Raw genomic sequence first — 23,040 nt, forward strand, 5'->3', positions numbered from 1 at the left:
GAAACCGCTGCCCTGATTCAGCCCCTGCTCACGTGGTGCAGTCGCAGTCACATAACTGATTTTCATCCTCTCCCCACTCCCAGCTCAGGTCCACAGGGCGCTGGAATGAAAGGCCCATCATTACAGAGACACTAATTTCACTTGCACATACAGAGGGTTAGATTCCTGTCACATATTTATTTCTTTTTTCTTTAATATTTCTTTATACCTTACAAACACTACATTGATATTACAGGCTAATAGCCCATGCAACTCGATAACATACCTGTAAAGTACACAAAAGAAAAAAAAAAGCTCCAGATTTTTAGATTTTGTTTTCAGGATACCAGGAGGAAACCTTTTGTGCTTAAGGTTCAGCAGAAGTAGGTTCTGATCCCAACTCCCAAATAATTTTTTTCAGGGATGCTGACAATTTGCAAAAGGCAGGTTACTTTATTTCTTACCTCAATTACCAGCTACAACAGGAACGATGTATATTGCTCATTTGCTTGCTTTTAATTGGTCTATATTAGCAATGAGATCTTAAATAGGAAACTGATTCCTGGCTCTCAAAAACTTTATTTAGATAAACTAAAGAAATCTTCCTAACCTTTTATCCCCTCTTAATTATTAAAGGTGAAGTATTAGGAGGCCCTCCTACTATGCCAAAACTCTCAGAAGTTGCTTATCTGTTTAGTTTACATGAGTTTGCCTTTAGAATACTTAAAACTAAAAAAAAAAAAAAAAAAAAAAAAAAAAGGCGAAAAGATTGGAAAAATCTTTCTAAAGTCTAATTAATAATTTTTAATTTTTCTAAATTGCTACTGCAGAATAAGGGGGGAGAAAACTGTTATTGAGCAGTTGGTCACAGAAGCTGTATTTCTGCTAAGAGACAGAGATGCATTTGAGCATTCCCAGCAGCTCTGGTCCTCTCATCGAGGGTTCCCCAGTTCCGCCTCAGCCAGAGAGGATTTGCTGAAAATCCCAGCTTCCTTTTGGTCTGGTTTCCTTCCCCCAGAAATAGAATCATGGAATCGTCAAGGTTGGAAAAGACCTGTAAGATCATCAAGTCCAACCGTTAACCCAGCACTGCCAAGGCCACCACTAAACCATGTCCTCGAGCACCACGTCTACCCGGCTTTTAAATACCTCCAGGGATGGAGACTCAACCCCTTCCCTGGGCAGCCTGGGCCAGGGCCTGACAGCCCTTTCGGTGAAGAAGTTTTTCCTAATATCCAACGTAAACCTCCCCTGGCGCAGCTTGAGGTCGTTTCCTCTTGTCCTATCGCTTGTTACTGGGGAGAAGAGACCGACCCCCACCTCCCTACAACCTCCTGGAAGTGTCCAGTCTCATCTTGATGTATAGAACTGGGATATACAGAGACTCTGAGCCACACTGTACAGACAAAGTTTGTGTGTGATGGTATGTCTTCTGTAATACAGATGCTGTGATGAAAACGAGACTCTTGTGCTCTTTATCTATGTAGGTGGTATGCTGGATATACTGAGCCGTATCACAGATAGTTTCCTATAGATATGAAATGCATAACATTTACATCTAAGACTAATATATATAACTGTCAGAAGCACAAATATATTTTGCATGAAAGCTCAAATAGCTTTAAAAAACATTCCTGAATGTCCTATCACATCTGTTCTCAGGGTTCTCTGATTCTGAAGATTTTTCTTTTTAAAATTTGTTTTGTAAAACCTTAAGCCAGGTTCCTAGCTTTGAACTGGAGAGGGGGAGATCCAGCTGCATTTACATTCATATAAAAGGAGTGTCTCCCTTAAAAGCTCAGCATTATAATCCTGAATTTCAAGGTAAACATCTGCTTCTTCACAATCTTGGCCTATACACCTGTGAACAGATCACATGTTGTCTCTAAGGTCATTACACAATGAAATTTCATGGCAGTAAAGAAATAAAGGAACCAGGAGTCATCCCAGTAGGTGAGCTGCTGCCCTACTAGATATCAAGCAGTTGAATGAGATGACTAAGTCTGATTCTGTTCATTTAATTTGTGGGAGACTGAGCTTTGATAAGGCAGCGATACGGGGACACATGCAGAATCTGCAGCAGCCTGTACTCCCTTTGTCCAACTGATTTACATCACTACTTTTTAATATTTCCTGGAGCACCTGTGAGAGCACAGGTGCCAGCGGGGCTCTGTTCCACCACACCCAGCAAGAGAGGATTGCTCCCAATTTCTGCTCTGCCGAAATCGCACTGAAGGTCTTCAGAACGTATTTTTACCTAAAGCACAGGAGTCACAGGGTAAATGGCCACACTTGCTACAAAACACAGGAGACAAATCTAGTTCCGCATGAAAGGAAACAACAAATTTATAACTAAACAATTGCCTGTAGTATATTTATCCTAATCTCTCAAAACACAAATGTTTTCAGTGACTTGAGGCAGATTGTTTCACTAGTGAGAGATACAAACTGTCAGGAAACAGCAAAAGGCAATTAGTAAATCACTCTCTCTTTTGTAATCACTGATGAAATTTCCATTTTTTTAATCCCCTATTGCTCATTCCCCCAAACAAGCAAGACATCACCTTGAAAATGAATGCAATTAATTATATTAGCTGAAGCTTTTAAAACAGAATGGCTTCTCATTTACATTCCTGGCAGAAATTCAATAAGATTGCACTACTGTAATGTTGATTGACTGCGGTTATACCGGTATCCTGAAAAAAAAAAAAAGAAAAACATTTTATGTTCATTATGGGATTTTTAGAGCCGAGTACTTTGAACTGTTAAGTATTCTGAAGTAAAGCTGCAGTGAAGAGACTACGGAAAAGATAGTTTGCTGTGGTTTTAGAGAAGCTGGAACCATTTCCTTCACTTCTGCACCGAACTCTCCATTTACTTTTAACTAATCAAAAATTAGCTGAATTCTCTTACATACCTGAACTACTTATAAAGATGTCTGCCAAACCTACAGTCTTTCACCTATGCACCTGAACATTTGCCCTCTCTTAGCGCAGCCACAGCTGTGCTGGTACAAAGTGATTGCATAGCTTATTATTTGTGTACAGGGATTTCTTGATCTAACTTCGGTATCGGTGTAGCAGTGGCTATCACAGTACTGTTGTATTGCTTTAACAATATAGGCTAAAAGTAAACAACACAATAGAAACTGTTACACTGTCCTCAACAACAGAGTTTCTGTAGCAAACTTTTAATTACAGACAATAAATGAAGGCAAGAGTTATTATGCATGTATTTTTGAAAATGTAACTGGTTTGTAAAAACATTCTTATTTATGGTGATGTTAACAGCGAGGAAAAAATGTAGACTGGTGTTCGGATGTCAGGCTGCAGGATGAGGTAACGGCAGAAAAACATTTAAGTGCAAATTGGGTACACATTCTTCAGCCCTCTGATCATTCTACTGCAGAATTACACTTCTACCATAGATGCAGGAGAAGGCTCGCTGCGGTCCAAGCACGCCTGGTACAAAAGGGAAGAGCTACGTCTCTCAGCTCAAACAAGGAGACCCCTGCACAGTCAACAAATGTCCAGGAGTAAGTGCATGTAAACTGAATGAAAAGACTTAAGTCAATGCCCTAAACCCACTTATTAAATAAAGCATGGAATAGGCTCTAAGGCTAGTAGGTTTTTATCACTTTTGCTAAGTTCAAGCAGATGTATGAGAGTACATGCATAAAATTCATGCTTGTAGAAAATCTGTCATAGCCCACTGAATTCTACTTGGGCCATTACATTGTACATTTACGACCCTGATGCATGCTTCTCGGATTTCATACCTGAACTTTTTTTTAAAAAAGTTTTAAATACATTTATCATCAAGTGAGATAATACTTATTGCCTTTACTTTTGGAATAATGAAAAAGTATTCAGGAAAAGCAGGTGGGAGGATTAAGTCTGCTATCTCAAGAGCCAAAAAAAAAAAGGTAAGCATAGAGCTGTAGGGTAACTAAAAAAAACCTAGTGTTGGTCACATTCCTTTAATTAAAAGTAGTAGGGGAGAATCATTAGGTTGATTTCAATTTGAGCAAAGAGTTAATTTCAGATAGAAATGTCAGTGGCTTCTATTTTTCCACAAAAGATGGAGATTAAGTCCTTATAAAGGAGTTGATGCAATGCTTTATGTTTAATATGGAAGGTATGAACTCTCTGTTTCAGAGGGAGGATGTTGGTGATTCATCTATTTCTTAAGTCTCTCTCAGACAAAGAGAAATAGAAATCTAAAGAGATAGCTGATAAAATAAGGAAGCTAAAATAATTCTCAGTGTATTACCTGTATTGGAAAGGCTCTCTCAGAGCAGTATCTGCATCCAAACGAGAATTTCTGAGCAGTTCACACTTGTCTTTGAGCCGATACCAAGATTTTAGCTAAATGTTGTGATCTCTTTGCTGAGAGAGATGTCTAAGGGGACTAAATAGAGAGAGATGTCTAAGGGGACTAGAACCTGCAGGCATGTGATGTATCGAGTTTAGCAAGGGACCAAACTAGATGTGAAGCTGTAGTCTGGGCCTGTGCTTGCCAGGATCTCACAACAGGTGATGAGAAAGTCAGTTATTTGATTTAAACCACGTGTATGAAATTATAATATCTTTAAGATGATATAATGAAAAAAAAAAGCTAAGCTGTTTGTCCTAGCAGACTGCAACAAAAACGGATGTAAAGACAAGAGAAACTCCGGAATGCAAGGAGTGAGACAGAGTAAAGTTACCAATTTCATACATTCATAACCTCCCAGCCTGGGTAAACAGTTTTAATGTACTGTACACCATGACCCCCACTCTGTACTATCTCATCAGTTATTGTTTCGCACCCTGTGTCATATTCAGGTTGCAGCACAGGGCACCAGTGAAGTCTCTCAAGCACTATAATGCTGACTCTTCTCTTGGAATGGTGATGGACTTCTGCTGTACATCTAAGAATACAGGACAGAATTCCTGTAACTTAACCCGTGATTAGCTTTATTTTTCGGAAGAAAGGCATGTCTCTGGCAAGCAGCCTGGACCAATACTGCGTGGAAGATCAAGATATGTAAAGCGACAGGGCAGACTGCTTATTCCACAGACCCTAGCTTAGCCTGATGAGCTCATGAGCAAGATGACCTAAGATGGTAATCACAACAAGGCTCCAGTTTTTACCAAAATCTGTATGACTTTGAAATTATTGTGCATGGCTAAAACACGTCTGCCAACACTATGCATCTTGTAGTACATCTATAGATTTCATGGGAAGCCAGATCTCACACTGGGGACGCACAGTAGGGATGGAAGCCGAGATGGCAAACTCCAGTTAACGTAAGGTTTGGAGGGTCTGAGGCACTGCCTACAGGAGAAAAGTGGCAGACTGTTGTAACAGTGATAGACATGAAAATGTATCTTAACATACTGGCAAACTTACTCCACCTGGAAACCGCAGGTTTAAGAGTACAACAAATCCACCTCAGGGGAAGAGTAATATAAAAGCCCCGAGGCCCTAAATTAGAGTGGATTTGGTTTTTGAGGCAGTTCATCACCGTCTAGAGGGAAATTTAGTATGACCCACTGAAGCTCTGAGAAGCTTCTTTACATTACTAACCTACTGTTACAAGTTCAAATATTGGGAGAAAAAGGTTTCCTCTTCAAACACAGGATTGGAGCACATGCTTTTTCCTCTTCTAACACATGAACAGCTTGAATAGAAGAGATTATGCTTAAAGTTTTAAAGAGAAATCAAAATAAACAGCAGTACTGCAACTTCACAAATCAGGCCAAATACACATCCTCACAGTCCACCCTGCCCAAACACTAAGGCATCAGGGACAGAGAAAGCCCTGTGTGTAACAGCGCTTACTTATTTTACAGTGAGTTACAGCTCATTTGGAGCAGAACACTAATTAAATACAATCAGAGGCAAAAGTTTCAGAAATCTCCCAACAGCACACATTAGCATATACTGCCAAGAGACTTGATAAAGTTCAAAGCTTATCTTGTAGCCTCCACGCTCCATGTTTGCTCAGAGCAGCAGCTGGCCAAGTGATCTCCCTTCTTCTCACAGAGCAAAATTAAATTAGATTAGATCATCTTCTCTCCCTTGTAGAATTAAGATCATGCTATGAAAACAAGCAAATTAGCTTTTGAAATCCTGTTTCTCACTTAAAGGCTACAAGGCTGAGGAATGCTTTCTGTACCAATTCAGTGGAGCTGCAACAGAGTGTGCGTGTCCTGTTTTCCGGAGAACCCAAAGGAAACAGTTTTACAAATCTGTGTCTCACTGGACTTGCGGCTGTGAGTGACAGAGAATCCCGAGGGATGAGGCCAAAGATGGGAACAAAGGAGAAAAGGAAATGGACGCAAGGTCATGAGAAAAGACACCCAGAGATGGTGTAGTAAGAGCTGCAGGAGTAGAGAGTTTTGAAAGCTTCTTGGTTTGTTGCTATGTAAAAACGTTTCTGAGTAAAAGAGAAAAACTTCATTCCTAGACAAAGTAAGATAAGAAACATGAATGTTACATGAGAAGAAAAGCTCAGAACATAAGGAAAAAAAGTAAAAATGTAGGGAACAGGATTGTCTAGACTTGAAAGCTGGACTGAAGAACAACAAACATTTATGAATGGTAAATGGGATGGAGGGTGAAGAGTTTTAGTTCAGACATCACAGCGATGCCAGATGCCACATAAAAATCAAACAAATACACAACACTGAATGAAGATCAAAGGGGGCCATACAGATGAGATCCTATATTTAAACTCTAGTTTCTAGAGCTGTATCGCTGCACACCAAGCTGCGAGGTCAGTTGGCACAGATGCACTTAAACAAGCTTATAAAAATGTGTCCCCATTAAATTACCATGCTGCAGCAATTAGACACACTCCAGAAGACCATCCTATGCAATCTGTTCTAGATGAACAGCTAATGAGAACTAAACTAAAACACTTTTTTCTGGTTATGATTCCTCCTTTGAATATTCCCATAACTATGCTCCTAAACAACTTAAACCTATAAAACCGAAAAGGGGAAAGACATTTGTCTGTTATGGACAGATGGAGTAGTAAAACTGGCCACGAGAACACACAGCAATATCTATGGTACATCTTCACACAGTCACCCTAGACTGCATCAAATTTAGCAAGAAGTTAATTTAGCTTATATCTCTTTTTTATTTTTTAAATACCTTGACTATATCCTAGTTAGGCTGGGGTTGAGGGAGAAGGTTTGAAGGTTTTTATTGCCAAGATTCTTCACAGCTTGATTTTCACTACCATAACTAGAGCAGATTAAAAGATGAAGATGGCACTGGGGGAAAAAAGAAATACAGAAAGTCTCATACACATGGAAAACAAAAGAGGGATGGACCGAAATGGAACTTTTGAAGCATTTATGTTTTCATGTGGTATCTGAATAGCGAATAGCTAAGCCTGAGTTTACAGGGCAGACTGACTTGTGAGGAGATGTCACTAACAGTTATCCTGTGAAAATGTTAATCACACTGCTTAAAGAGTTACTAACTTGGGTGTTAAGGATGCGTGGTATAGAAGCAAATTAAAAAATGGAAACACTGCACAAGCTTTCAGTACATAAAACATTTGTTCTAAAGCATCTTAAAATTAACCAGAGAAACAGCTCTGGTCTTTCATGGCTTTGAAGAGGGCAGACCACTCACCGCCTGTAAGTTTGTTCTTTCAGCATGCTTCCACACACAGCTTACGCTGCTGCGTGTGCCAGAGGCGTAGTGGGAAGACTGGATAAAAGAGAGATTACGGCCTGACGCACCAACATCCATACAAGGCAATAGATGGTATTTTCAAAGATCAAAGGGATGTGGTCAGATCTTTAGTGTCAAGGATAGTCTTGTTTTAGAAGAATGAGGTAAACCAAGGAGGCTCTTGAGACACCTGAGCTGTGTTGTAGGTTTCCTATTCTGCTTTCCTTAGAATATCCTTCTGATCAACACTGACGTTTCCTTCATATTACCCTCATGCTTGCACTGTAAGTAAATCGAAAGTAAAAGACCAGAAGAAAAAAGTGTTTCCACAACTAGAAATATAAACCCTCTCTATAGTGACAGTGAAGCGTCTTTCTTCTGTTTGTACGAGGCCTACCCTGAAGTGTAAGTACTGCAAATAAGGGCTGGACACCTCTCTGTATTTATAGACATTGTACTAATAAAAAGCCAAGCATTTCTCAAGGTAAATGAGGGCCCAAAAGGGCTTGCGTTACAGCCTGAAATGCCTTAATTTTCTGTGAATTCTCTGTGACTTGGCTGGTGCCATTTTTACCACAGCTGTTCATTCAATTGAGACTTCACATCATGAAACATGACAGTAAGAAAAAGAGCCGATGAGAACTCAGTGAATACAGCTTTTCATTTGAAAAGATCCTCAAACACATACAATTGCTTTATTTTGCTTAATTTTCAACATTCATAAACATAATTGCATTTATTTTTCTAGTCAATACTGAAAACAAGCGATAATTTGTCATATTACAACTTTCATCTCAAAGGAATACAACCACAACAGTTCCCACTCCCTTCTAAAAGAGGTGAATGATATGGAGGAGGTTGGATTGCCTATGCAGGAGATGCATACATTATTTTTCCCCGTGAGAATATCTGAATATTGTTGCTATCAACTTCCTTTTGTACATGTATAAATGACTTTCAGAAAATAGACTTATTTAAAGCCAGTATTTTTCATGTGCCAAATTACATGCACTAAGTATCTAATACTGGGAATAGCAAATGCTAATATTTCCTAAGCATAAAAAATGAACTCTTTTTTCCCCACAAATTCCCAACAGCAACAGTTCTCAGTGGAACCAGTGAACAGAGGTTGTTATAACCATTCCATCCAAACAATCTGTATCCTTCTAACTAAATAGAGAAGTATCTGAAAATCTCAACTGTGTACACTGCTCATTATGAATCCCCATCCTGTTTATTTTGAAACTGGTGGAAAGACTTCCAATTATTTCATTATACACTGAATCGGGCCTATGGTAAAGAAACAGCATTAGTTAAATAATTCATAACTCTGCAATCTTAGATACTGCACAATAGCTTTGTACTTAGATGCTGAGAATCTGTTAAGTGGTGTGATGGTCTTGTGATAGAAGTAAAAAAAGAAATAGGTAAGAAAGGAGAAAGATGAGAGTTCACCGGAAAAAACAAGACAAATGGGAAAAAAGTTGTGCATTAGCCAAACAATCCACTGGCAGCATACAGACTCTGTAAGAGGTAATACCCAGTTTCCACTGAATTTAAGGGACTTGAGGAGAATTCGACTGACTCTATGTTAAGCAACTGCAAAAAGCTGAAAATTCATACAGACAGACTTAGCAAGGCTCTGCTATTAAAGCACAGGAGGGACTGAGCAACAACCTTAACCACACTTCTTGCCTGTCCTGGATTCTGCCCAGCCTCTATTTTGAATGCCTATTTAATGCCTCAGTTGCTTTCTTGGATCAATTCTGAGGAGTAATTTTGCCTACGGTTTCCTCAGCATTTCCTTTTGTAAATCCTTATCTATCAGCATTTGTTCATTCATAACCTTCTCCTTCCTCTTTTCAAATCTGGTCTGTCTTGACTTTGGCCATCTGCCCCATGCAGATTTCTCAGGTCATTCTTCTCTTAGAACTTCTTTCCCGTTAGATTTTTCCACCTCTGGCTTGCTAACCAACCTTCCAGAATAAAGAAATACAAGATCCTGCACATGGGTCAGGGCAATCCCTAGCACAAATACGGGCTGGGCGGAGAAGGGATTGAGAGCAGCCCTGAGGAGAAAGACTTAGGGGTGTTGGTTGATGAGAAGCTCAACACGACCTGGCAATGTGCACTCACAGCCCAGAAAGCCAACCGTATCCTGGGCTGCATCGAAAGAAGCGTGACCAGCAGGTCAAGGGAGGTGATTCTCCCCCTCTACTCCACTCCCATGAGACCCCACCTGGAGTGTCCAGCTCTGGGGCCCCCAACATAAGAAGGTCATGTACCTGTTGGAGTGAGTCCAGAGGAGGCCATGAAGATGATCAGAGGGCTGGAGCACCTCTCCTATGAAGACAGGCTGAGAGAGTTGGGGTTGTTCAGCCTGGAAAAGAGAAGGCTCTGGGCAGACCTTATTGCAGCCTTCCAGTACGTGAAGGGGGCCTACAAGAAAGCTGGAGAGGGACTTTTTACAAGGGCATGTAGTGACAGGACAAGGGGTGATGGCTTTAAACTGAAAGAGGGTAGATTTGGATTAGATATAAGGAAGAAATACTTCACAATGAGGGTGGTGAGGCACTGGAACAGGTTGCCCAGAGAAGTTGTAGATGCCCCATCCCTGGAAGTGTTGAAGGCCAAGTTGGATGGGTCTTTGAGCAACCTGGTCTAGTGGAAGCTGTCCCTGCCTATGGCAGGGGGTTGGAACCAGATGATCTTTAAGGTCCCTTCCAACCCAAACCATTCTATGATTCTACCCAATGGAGTGGAGGTTCTATGAGAAATGCCTTAAGCTCTCACTAGGCCTGCAATATTCCCTAATCCTGTTAATTCCTTCAATATCACTAGAATCTACGTATTCCTTCTGAAACGTTTGTTCCTGCTCTAGTCACTGCTTTTCCTATGTTCCTTGATATCCACTAGCTTCACATTTATCATTTTTAGTATCCCGTCTTTGCCAGAAAGACCTTCCCTATCCCTCATTTTACCTAAGCATCTTGTTTACTCCTGTTCTTCCTTAAGCATGTTTCTCTTCTTGCTCTGAATTTTCTAATATGAGCAAAGGGGTATTAAATTATCAATCTGACCCTTACTGTAGAAAGAATTTCCACAGAAATAAGTATTTAAAACAAAAGATCTTAGGCAAAACTTGTTTTGTATTCTAGCCTTATTTTAAGACAACCATCTTTATTTCAACAGACCTTAAACTAGATTTCATCTTCTTGGAAGAAACCTCTCTTCCTTCTATCCTCCAACTCTGAAGCTTTTAAAGTTTCTATTGAGAAATGTTTTTCCATTGGCGTGGCTATACAATTCCCTAACTTGGCTCTCAAACAAAAAACAGTTTTAACACACTTGGCATCTGGACAGCACGTCCTAACAGAACTCAAAATAATAGATTACGAAAAACACAGACTGTGTGCTAAGATGCTGAAAAGCATCAGTTCCTGCTAGAGCCAACAGGTGCTGAGAAAAATTAATATGCTTCAGTACTGAAACCATGGAGGACAAACACGTACAACAATGGCTTTCTTGTCCTTCCTCCTAGTGTGATGCTGAACGATGTTACGGCAGTGCTTTAGAAGTGTCATGGTCTCACTAATGGTGATAATGGAAAGGTCCTGACATTCACAAACAGCTCTGTTTCTGACAGCTTTCATGGAAAGGGATCAGAAATAGACTGACAACAGTTCAAATGTACCATTTAACACATCGAGGTGCGGTAACTACATGTATTCCCTACAGACAGCAATCCCTTCAGGGTCATTAAAAGGCCTTCCTAGAAGTCATTCGTTCGGATTCCTTTGATAACATTTGTTTATACCATGCATGTTCAGAGAAGGCTACATATCCTTGCTATGCTTGATTTCAGTACCAAAGTACCATCTACATCTAAGTGGAAGTACGCTTCTGCTAGCCTCTCTCAGTGCACATAAGGAGAAATTTTATCTCGCATTTACAATATGAATGACAAAGTATTAAAAACTGACATGTAATTTCCTTTCAGCAGAAGGCCTCAAGAGGGGTAAATGTTCTTAATTAAATCAGCTCATCTTACATCATAGAATAGCTAGCTAACTACTTAGCTTTTAAGTCTGATATTCTTAATTTACAGGTCTGCAATTTCACATTACTTAGGTCAAATAGTCCCTCACTATTTTTATTCTATCCAAAACTAGCACGACTAATCGCAAAAGAAAGGCTCTACTTGGTTTTAGGACACAGGAACACAAGACAGAAAGCAAATATTTGGTAAGAATCACTCTTAAAACTAATTGCTTTAAGTAATTACCTTTCTAAAATCAGTTCTGTGCAAAAGAAGCAATTGCTCGTGGTCTCCATTGCTGGCTTTCCTTGCCTAAAGAAACAAAATTGTATACTAATGCAGGTATGATTTAGTTACTGACAACCCAGACCTGATATGAGATAGTCAAAAAATACGGGTGACGACATTCCTTTGAGGGACAGCTAAATCCTAACGCTGGGCTTTGAGCAGCCATTACAGAGTCAGTTACACTAACAGCTTTGGGGGACTTACTGGATAGAGTAAGATAGAGCAATTAAAGACCATAGTGCAGAAAAAGTTCCCTCTAGTTTCTTGCAAGGTTACGTTCCTGCTAAAGCTATATTCATAAGTAGGCCAAGAGAGTACACTTTCCCGATAGTCTAAACATTCTCCTGCACACCCACTACAATAAATCCAGGAAACTAAGCAGTCAACCCCCAAAACTCAGGTTTGTGTAAAATAGGGATGACGTTCTGGAAGAGAGGAAGAACTATTTATAACTGCAGCTATAAAAAAGAACCCCAAAACACAGACATGAAGCTGCATAGTAAACAGCAAAATAAAAATGCACTGGGGAAAGCTTTCAGAGACCCCTTTCTGCTTAGACCTTAAAAGCTGAGAAATGACTTTGAGTTCATTACCTATCCCCTGACTACTGTATTTACTTGTATGGAAGTGAAAGAGCAGGGAGAAACATATTTGACTCATTCTTAGTAATTTCCCCTGCAAAAAATATTTTTTGGAGCAAAACGATATACAGAAAGCTGAGCCAAATTTCCTTCTCCCTCTCAGACAAAATTGGATCATGATTCATCATATACACAGCTGAATTTTAATATATTCCTTTAACAAGTTTGTTTGTGTATTTTCTTGTAAGCAAGAATTAATAAACTCAGACACAGGAAAATGTTAATTTTATCATATCACCTTTCAAATTTAAAAATGTTGAGTCTAACTCCTGCTGGCATTCATTCTAGCCTGAAGAAAAAAAGACAAACGTCTGACCTATGCACAGAGGTTCACTGTTCTTTGTAGAGGTTAACGCTAACTTCACATCAGTAATCTCCCGAATGAAATTAAAGGATCCTGCCCATCTTCAGTGCGGGCATAGATGGACGGTTATCACCTTCCTCAAGGAAAGCTGTTTCATAATTATTCATTCACGCTGTACCTCCATGGTGCCACTCAACAAAAAGAGGAAGGTGACATAGGAAAGCATTTGGCCTATTAGACTAACATAAAACTTCACTCAGTTCAGTGGAGTCCAAGCAGAATTTAGCCATCTGGTATTCATATATACATCATGTCTATGATGTTCACCCGCTAAATGAGTAGTTCACGAAGCAACACTAATGATGATAACCCTTCTGTTCTTTCAGTAAGAAGCTCAGAGAGCCCTCCAGTTACTGGAACAAAAGAACACACCCAATTAGATGTGGGAAGAGTCCCCATCCCTTATCGCTGCTGCAAGAGAAAAGAAAGAAGTTCTGCTACAAATTCCCAGCGAGGTGGTGCAATGCATTCAAGGGAAGTGATGAGTTGCACACACCAAACAGCTCTCGAGCTGTGTTCACTTCATTGGGCCACGCAATGCAGACTCACATAAGAAAGCGCTCAGAACCCATTTGTGCCTTAACCTTGCCAACTACTATCTCAAAATGCCCACCATTAAGAGGATTCAGCACACGTTCCTCCCCCACGTTGAGGAGGAAAGATTATAGAGCAAATGCTGACTACGTCTCTGAAGGGGGAACCAGACCTGTCAGTGCTGCAACTGCCATAAGCACTAACAGTGTACTTAGCAACCGTTTGGTACTAACCTGCCCATGTCTTCTGAAGCACCACAAAACAGTTTGAATCCTTTAGCTCATCTGTAAACAGAGGAAGCACAAAGACACTGTGTGCGCACTTCTGAGCCACTGGTGCAACACTAGGTGTCTGCTACTTGATAAGCTTTACAGAAATACACACACAAAATCCATAGAACTATGTATCAGTGGTATTTTCCACAACTATTTTGCATATTCCAAACCATGAGTTAGACATCACAAGCAAGTTTGGCTCTTAGAAAGATAAAAAATTCATCTATTTCTACCACAAAAACACCTGTGGTCAATAACAGGTCCTGTTTCTCTTTGCAGAAAATTTGTGGACTCTGTGGAATAAGCAAGCAAAGTGAGGCAATTTGCACTTGCTAAGTAACATACAAGTGTTATAACTCTATCTATCTATCTATCTATCTATCTATCTATCTATCTATCTATCTCCCTAAATACTATAATTTGTTCCAAACATTTTGCTCATCCCTAAATTCATAATATCTAAACTTCTGTCTCCTAGACAAATAGGATGTCTGCTTAGAAATCAACTCAGCAAGAAACAGCAGTGATATGGAGCATGCATATAGATACATAGATATGTATACACACACACACACAAAGTAAAGTAGCACTTACACTAAGTGCCGATTTACATAGACGAAGGGAAGTGAGCAGTCAGGCAGATGGGGCCAGATCTTCAGCCTCTGTGTGCTGATTGCTTGGCTGCTAACTTGGAACAGGGAAACTTCACAAAAGCAAACATGAGCTTAGCAGTAAATCTAACACCAAGGAATGCAGCTGTAGACAGGCACATGGCACCATGGCTTTGTATTCAGAGTAGAATCGTTTCTAATACAATTAAAGTAATTACTTCAGTCTAGTCAGCCCTGGTTAAGTCTCCATTGGAGTTAATTAGAAAATGATGGTAAAATACTTTGAACATGCAAATGTTAAATACTTTCATTATTAATATGATTCTTGCAACTGCTGCAAGAGCAAGCACATCCAGGGTCCTTGGAATACTGAAATGTTGTAACATGAAAAATGAGGCCAGTACTTTTGTCTGGCTAGTTTAAACACAACACGTTTCCTTGTTGTACTAACCAAGTACCTGCCTCAAAAATACAGAAAAGCTCAGGCCCTACTTTACCAACCAAGGAAATAACTTCTGTGATCCAACACAAACTAAAGAGCCATGTCCATCTCGCATCACCTAATACGAGCACATAAAGACTGAATGTTTACAGAAAAAGGGGAATGAAAACTGCAAGATGGAAATAAAGAGGAGCAGGAGAAATCTACTCGCTGTACTTTGAACTTCTGTAACAGAATTAAAGCCTTGTGCCCCGCCAGCACTGTCACGCAGAGTACGGAACCCCTGCTTGGTAACACAGCTTCAGGCAAATACCCAAAAAAGATAAGAAAGCAACGATTGAAGGCATAAGGTAGAGGGAGGGAAATGAGACGCTGAATTAAGAAAGGTTAAAAGGACTCGATCATGTTTATAGTCCTGCAAAACAAAGACTTAACTGCATACAACTATATAGAAGAGGTAATAAAAGAGAGCAACAACTGATTATTCTCCCTAGTCAAAGATGGAACAAAAAATAATGAGATGAAGCCATAAAAAGGAAAATGAAGGACTGAGAACCTTTATAACTCAAAGAGTGGAACAAGCAGCTCAAAGGCTGTAGAATACTCATCACTGAGGGTATTCAGGCTTAAGTAAACACCCATCTGTTAAAGAATATTTTGTTATAATCACTCCCGCTATTATGCAAGGAGGTGGAATACAGTCTCACCAAAGTCTGGGGATTGGATACCTACAATTCATTTCTTTCACATTTTTGATACATTTATTCAGAACAACAAACATCTGGTTCTTAATCCCCCAATTAACAGTGTTTCCAGCCCTAAGGAATTAATCACAGAATTCATGGAAAACAGTTTATTTGCTAGCAATGGAGTAAAACAAATTGCCTGCAAACTTCTACACTGCTAATGGAGCAGTTTAATTGCCCCCCCCCCCCTTTTTTTCTTGACATTTTAATTGAAAAAATAAAGACTAGAAAGTCATCCCAGGGCAGACACCTTTCTCGCAGTGTGCCAGCAGAGAATTACACAGCACTGTAGACTCAGGCTCTCATTCGTGGTACTGACCTCCTTTGAAGAGCACTCTGAGATCTAACGATGAAAAGTACTGTAAAAAGTGCTAGATATTATCATTAGTATTCAGGAGGACAGAATTCTGTGGCTTGGTTGAATTCAAAGGGACCTGCTGGTACTTATGAAAGCCGATACATTTTACAGAAGAAAAATAGCTCTGACGGCGATGTGAATGTAGGCTGGCTGACCAGGGTGGGGACAGGCCATGCTTTCTGCCAACGTCTCCCAGCAGGCTGCACTGCAGACTTACTTAGTATCATTGAACCAACCTAATGCCTGCTCGCTTTTTGTTTTTAGCATTTCCACAATGTAGTATTTTAATCTATTTCCAGCTAGAAAAATAAGGTAGCGTCTAAAATACCATCCTGATAAAGAAAATCTACGTTACTGCTTGCGTTCTCAGAACCCTATGCATTGTGGCACTCCTGTTGCTGCTCTTCATGCTAAGGAGCTTTCCTGGCTACGGCTGGCCACCAGAAGATGCGTATTCCATAAACACCTCTTTGTTACCACCTCTTTTCCCCTGCAGCTCAGTGGATTTACACCCTGCTGCTTTCAGCTGCTGTGGAGAAATTAAATGGCATGAAGAGTCAACCACCAAATGTTCTAGCACTCTGGTTCTAAAGATGCCCCTGCTTGTAGGAGTGGAACGTGCTGTTCATCAGCTTATTCGCCTGGCTTTGCCACTAGATGAATTTTAAGTAAACATCTTTTATTCTCACAAAACAGATTTTCAATGAGTAACCAATACAAACAACACGCATTACGATTCTATCCAGCAATACAGACTCTCAATAATAGCTCTGAACATCTCTGCTAGCTTTGGGCAGTCTAATTGACCACTATAATTTACTTCAAGGTTAGCAAGATTTGGATAGCTCTTGAAAACATGTTTTTGTTACTAAAGCCTTCTGTACACATTTGCTGTGGTCGATGATCTTTTTCTACCTGCTGATTTCACCTTTTGTTCTGTGTGAATAGTCCTAAGATCCAAGACATCGTGAGGAACTGAGTCATTTCCCCTTATACCCCTTAAAATCTCTTCAGATAATATTTCTTTATCAGCACATTCCAAGTTGATGGCTGCTTTACCTTTGCATCTTTCTACAATAAAGCTTTCTGCGTTTCTTATTTGATGTCTAACCTTTATTAAATTGGCAGGTGCTTGTGCTGGTTTTTGGCTGGGATAGAGTCAATTTTCTTCATAGTATCTAGCATGGGGCTATGTTTTGGATTTGTGCTGGAAACAGTGTTGATAACCCAGGGATGTTTTAGTTACTGCTGAGCAGTGCTTACACAGAGTCAAGGCCTTTTCTGCTCCTCACCCCACCCCACCAGCGAGCAGGCTGGGGGTGCTCAAGGAGTTGGGAGGGGACACGGCTGGGACAGCTGACCCCAGCTGACCACAGGGCTGTCCCACACCGTATGGCATCACGCTCAGCATATACAGCTGGGGGAAGAAGGAGGAAGGGGGGGACGTTCAGAGCAATGGCGTTTGTCTTCCCAAGTAACCATTACATGTGATGGAGCCCTGCTTTCCTGGAGATGGCTGAGCACCTGCCTGCCGATGGGAAGTAGGGAATGAATTCCTTGTTTTGCTTTGCTTTTGTGTGCGGCTTTTGCTTTATTTATTAACCTGTCTTTATCACAACCCATGAGTTTTCTCACTTTTACTCTTTTGATTCTCTGCCCTATCCCACCAGGGGGGAGCAAGCAAGCATCTGTGTGGTGCTTAGTTGCTGGCTGGGGTTAAACAACGACACGGCTCCAACGTCTTTATGTATTTATTAGTGCTACTAGATATCATGTAATGATGTACTAAGGGGGAAAACACACACCTCTATTTATTTAGTTTTAGAAGAAATAATTCAGAAAGCCTTTTTAAAATTACGTTGTAGTGTTTTGGGCTTGGCTTTATGTTTTTGGTTTTTCTTTACTGTGCCATTCCAGACTGTTGTTTGTCTATTGATTTCTCCATGGTTCCAGTATACTTCAGATGACAATACACCTTCATATGGAGGCCAGGAAGGTAGGTTTACCTTAACATTTAGAGTTGACAAAGTATTGAATTCTTCCAGTCCAAGCCATGTAAGCCCTCCCACTTATTCCTTGCTTTCCAAATTGCATCAAAACTGTGTATGTTCCTACTCCTCCAGATCGCTCTGGGATCAATTAATTCAAACAGCTGTCACATCTCTCTCTAGCTAGGTCTTTACCAGGGACAGGGAATAGGACACAACAGAGCAGAAGCTGAGGAACCATAGAGATAAAATTGCCATCATTTAAAAAGTAACTACATCCAGAATGATGAAATATATTTTTACAGACAAGCCCAGAAAACTGCAGCTTTCACAATTAACTTCTTTGGGGACACCACAGCCAAATCAAGTGGTATGAGGTGTTCCACACTTTGAAAGATCCCGTTCCAAATAATTTCCAGTAATAAAATAATGAAAAACCCCACAATTTAACCAACGCAGAAACTGCAGCTAGGCTGGTACCTTGTGCACTTGTTTTCTACTGACAGCAAGCATACAGGGATGAGGACTGGGTCTATCCATGGCTACGGCAGGGAGCTATTGCTGTAGCTGCTCTACATGGTATCCTTAACAGGCAACTAGCAATTACAAGTTTCTTACCCCCATAATTACAGGCATAAGAATACCTCCTGAACAACATTATATTCTGGTTCTGCCATGTAGCTCATGCTTCTCAGAGTGCAATGCACTAACCAGAATAAATACTTCATTCTTAGGACTGAAATCAAAGTCTTAACTGGCTGGTCAGGTCTGTTTGCATTGTGTCCTTTCAAGGGGCTTGCACTGCTATTTTAGGTGGCAAGGAACACAGACAAACTGATTTTTAGAAAATTTTAGCGTACTTTCTTAAAACAAGTTCTTTTTCAATGTGAACAAAGCATTCCACAGCCCTTTCATCAAGACTAGAGAACTTATTCCCATATACACCCACACACAACATAACAGTAACTTCCAATGAGAAACAAAACTATTGGAAAGTACCATTACTATGAGCTCTTCCAAAAATATTCCAAGTATCATGTGGAAGACTATGCTATTATTGGGTGTTCTCAATGTATGTTAGGAAATTATTCTGCTAACTCTCTCTATTGGAAATGTTTTTCTTGCATATGAAAATTTCACTGTCTGAAATCTCAGCCTAATCAAGCACTAGCTACTACAGTTACTTTTTTAGGAATTTTCTTGTCTTTCTCAGAATTAGAATTTAAAGCAGTCAGTTAAGAGCTAAATGGGAAGTGGAAGGTCCAACATTCCCAGACATAACAAAACTTTCCTTTTTCTGGCCTCTCAAGCACGCATCTCCCCAGATAAGACAACTCTCTGATCCTGAAACACGCAAAAAGCTGGGCAAACCTTAGAATATTATCTCTGAAACATTTCCCCTCTGTTAAATGCAGCAATAAAATAGGAATAAGGAATGTAAAATGATTCAGCAAGGATATCAAATGGCAAATGTTGTAAAAAGCCATCTCACATTTATGAAGTCTGTTGTCAGATTATTTTGAACACAAAAGTCATCTTTTTATCACTGAATAAAATCCTACCCCATTGCTGTGGGTAACCAGACCCAGTGCACACCCATATAGGGCTAACAGCTGATTTTCTCAAAGAATAATATCTCCCGCTTTTGCTGAGGCTTCTTACTTACCAGTTGGGACAGCAGGATCCATTGTTGGCTTTTCCCAGGTATTGATCTGCTCCCAGGTAAATCCATTGGTTCCCAAGGCCACACTATAACCACAATTACTGTAGTGCTCATCGAAGGAACAACCACCTAAAAACAAGAAAAATGAATACATTCCTGTATTAATTATTTATATCTCTTTATGGTAGGTCATTTACTTCAATATTTTGTACCCAAGTATACACAGGAAAAAAAAAAAAAGGAAAAATAAAAATAATTTCCTGCATATTAGATTTCAGGCAGCAGAGAATGTATGCAGAAAATATTTTTATGCTTTCCACACTTTGCATTCTTTGGAAGCCGTTGTTTTCCTCCCTCCATGCTACTGTTTCTTAGATCAGTTCCCTTTACTTCAACCTATTGTCTTTATGTTTTCAAGGACAATTGCACATAATGCACAGGTGCATGAATATTTGCGTTTGGGTCCCAGTAACTGATACTTAATTACATAACCCTCCAAGTCAGATATTAAAAAAAAAAGAGGAAGAAGGAACACAAATGGTAAACAAGCACAGCATCACTGTTCCTACAGTCAATCCTCACTTCTTTTTGCTTTTAAGCCTTGAATTACACAAGGTTGGGTTACACCTACGGAAAGCGAACCTTCCTGTTAACCATCTCTTATGCGTAACAACATGAAGGTCTGTGTGGCACATGACCATTCCTCAAGGTCTTTCAAGTCAATAATTTTGAGTACAACCCTCTAGCTTCTTGACAACAAGTGAATAACAAGAAGTGGATGGCAACTTGCATTCACACCTTCCAGACTGTTGACTAAGTGATCTTTCCTACTGCAATTCCTGAAATACTTGGAAGTAGTCAACTGTCTTAAATAACCTGGCAGCTGCCTAAACACTTGTGACTCAAAGAAAACCCATGAACAGTAGAATGAAATCTTGTACTCCAACGCAGATCTTCAAAACTTGTGTCACACAGACAAAGCAAGCTAGTTTACTCCCTGGTAGGATATTCCTTCGCTGATGTCCCTTACATTACCTCAGGCACACAGCTCTTCACGTCCACCCAACTTAGCCTGCCAAACATATTTCAGTACTGGATCCATTAGATCAGGCAGCCTAGGTCCTTAAGTTTAGACCTTAATCATGCCAACAGCGTCTCTGTACTGCTTTGGTCTTCTCTCTTCAGGAAGCAAGGATAATTTTTCTCTGCAGATACTAGTGCTCGAAAGTCAACTGGACACATCTAACACTTCAGAGCTGCAAGGACCAAGCAATGCTCAGGGCAACACTAACTTGTTCTGCCAGCCAATTGCTCTTGACTCTAATCGGAGAGTTATATGCACAGAGATGTTCCCGACTCTTTACTCCTTCCCACAGGCTGCATTGCCTACACGTACACAATAAATAGCTGATACGTGAGTGATCTGTGGTTCCTTTGCAATAAGGATTATCCAACACTGTGGACATTGAGGCCTTCTTTAGTTTTAACTTAGATTTTCTATTCTCTAGCTCCCAAGAAAGCCCGAACTTGTCTCAATTCCTATGAAACGCCTCATAACTGACAAACACAAATACATAGCATGTCATTAATATTAATTAAATCCTTATTCTGTTAAAGGACTTCATGTGCACTCCAACTGCAACTAGCTTTCTAAGTTGTTCTACAAAACTTCACCTATTATTTCTATTTGAGTATATACTAGAAGGATTTGTTGGGTAGAGTATCCGACACCCCCAAAATACTCTGTTGCTAAAGAAAAGTTTAAAGACCAAGCTCATCCTAAAAAAATAACAATTGATATATTGTATACTTTCATTATAAATAAATCTGACTATAGCAGATTTTATGACCTTTGGAAGCTTGTCTGTCTGTCTCAGTAGACTCTGCAAATATTTCTGAAGTTTCATTATTTTACAATATTTTAATAATTCTTGCTTTAAATTTACTGTACTTGTGAAGCTTTCCCAGCTGTCAAAATGAGCAGGATTACACTTGAACTGTTTCCCTAATTTCTTAAATTTAATTTAGGTGAAAAGGTTCAAATTTAAAATATTAAACATGCTCATTAAAATGTCTAAGAGAAAATGAAGGTGTTCTGGATTGCGTGGGAGTATGCAATGCGACTGAAAGTTACCTTTTTCACAGCAAGAGGGTATGAGAGATCTCAAATACCCTGCTCTCATGGTCTCCAAGTGGGGCATTCTAATTTTGATAGATTAATAGTACAACTTCAGACATACACCATTTCCACACAACCTGTTCAGCACACCGCAGCACACAATAACGGTGCTGTCTCTAAGGTATTGCTTTGAGGGGATTGTAAACAAATTCTCTGATTGAGCCAGACAATTGTAGGAGGCCTCAGGTGCGCAGTGAAAATTTCACAGGTGCTGCTACAAAGTCCCAGGAGCAAAACAAGCCATAGTAACAAAATATGGGGTAGCAGTCCTCATTTAACAGGGAATGTAATTGTCAATATCTTGGTATAATCAGCTAAACAGGTTATTTTATACATGCTGAGGTACATAAAGTTGGAAGAGAGGCTGAAAAGAGGATATGGTGAGAACATCTAGAAATTAATTGGGAGTTTCCACTGATAAGATGCAACACCAGAGGAAACTTTGAAGTGCCTTGTCTGAAAGTCAAAGCTAACCCTGTAGTACAATTGGATAAGAAAGGAAAGGATAAACCATGGAGAGCCTTAAAAGTAGCAGCAAGACATCTACATTTTAAAGAAGGAAAAGGTTAGTGAAAAAAACCTCCAAACGCAAAGTGACAGGGCAATAAGTCAGAAGGATTAATTTACTAGAAGCAACAGAATTGGAATTTGGAGAGCAGAACTTGCAGGAAATGAGGACAAGGAAAAAAAAACTGGAGTCAATTTTAAGAGCTCATAGAAACAGGCTGGCTGCACGAATCTCTGGTACCAAGAACAAGGAAGTCTACATCTGCTTCTTGCCATGGTGTGTCAAGAGAGAGCAGAATTAAAAGTGAAGACTCAAATTTGCATTTTTTAAAAAGGAATCTTCATCATACTATGAATAAAGCAGGAGCCTCCTTCAAGGGTGGAAAGCCACTCAACTAATGAATTTAAAAGATTATTAGCTAGAAACATAAGAAAAGATAGTAGGGAATGTCTGTTTAAGAATCTTCTATGGTTTTGAAAACCTGTGTTAATTTTACAAGTTTCATTACGTTGGGATAAGCAATTCTGAAAACTCTTCATGTAAATAAATCTTGGTGTGTTTCAGCAGACTGAAACTAAACTGAGCTTGCAAAGTTAGGGCTCTTTGAAAAGGTGCAGTGTGTTAACTGCCTTTGTTCTGTAGTACAAAAAAAAAATCCAATGAGATTATAGATACGTATATACTTATGCTTAAATAAAGCAATAAAATGTTAATATTGAGCTATTGAAATAGTGACAGCTAAGCTGTC

General features: G+C 39.7%; 1 protein-coding gene across 1 annotated transcript in view; it reads right to left on the reverse strand.

Annotated features, from left to right (window-relative positions):
• PTPRT (protein tyrosine phosphatase receptor type T) overlaps window positions 1-23,040 on the reverse strand; it is a gene marked incomplete at both ends in the record, with an annotated part of 468,324 nt that overhangs the window by 318,307 nt on the left and 126,977 nt on the right. The window contains one exon of the mRNA XM_082325617.1: window positions 19,609-19,734. Within this exon, the coding sequence (XP_082181743.1) occupies window positions 19,609-19,734 (126 nt within the window). The remainder of the gene's footprint in view (window positions 1-19,608; window positions 19,735-23,040) is intronic.

Source organism: Platalea leucorodia (assembly GCF_965183815.1).
Source record: "Platalea leucorodia genome assembly, chromosome: 13".
NCBI classification, from domain to species: Eukaryota; Metazoa; Chordata; class Aves; order Pelecaniformes; family Threskiornithidae; genus Platalea; species Platalea leucorodia.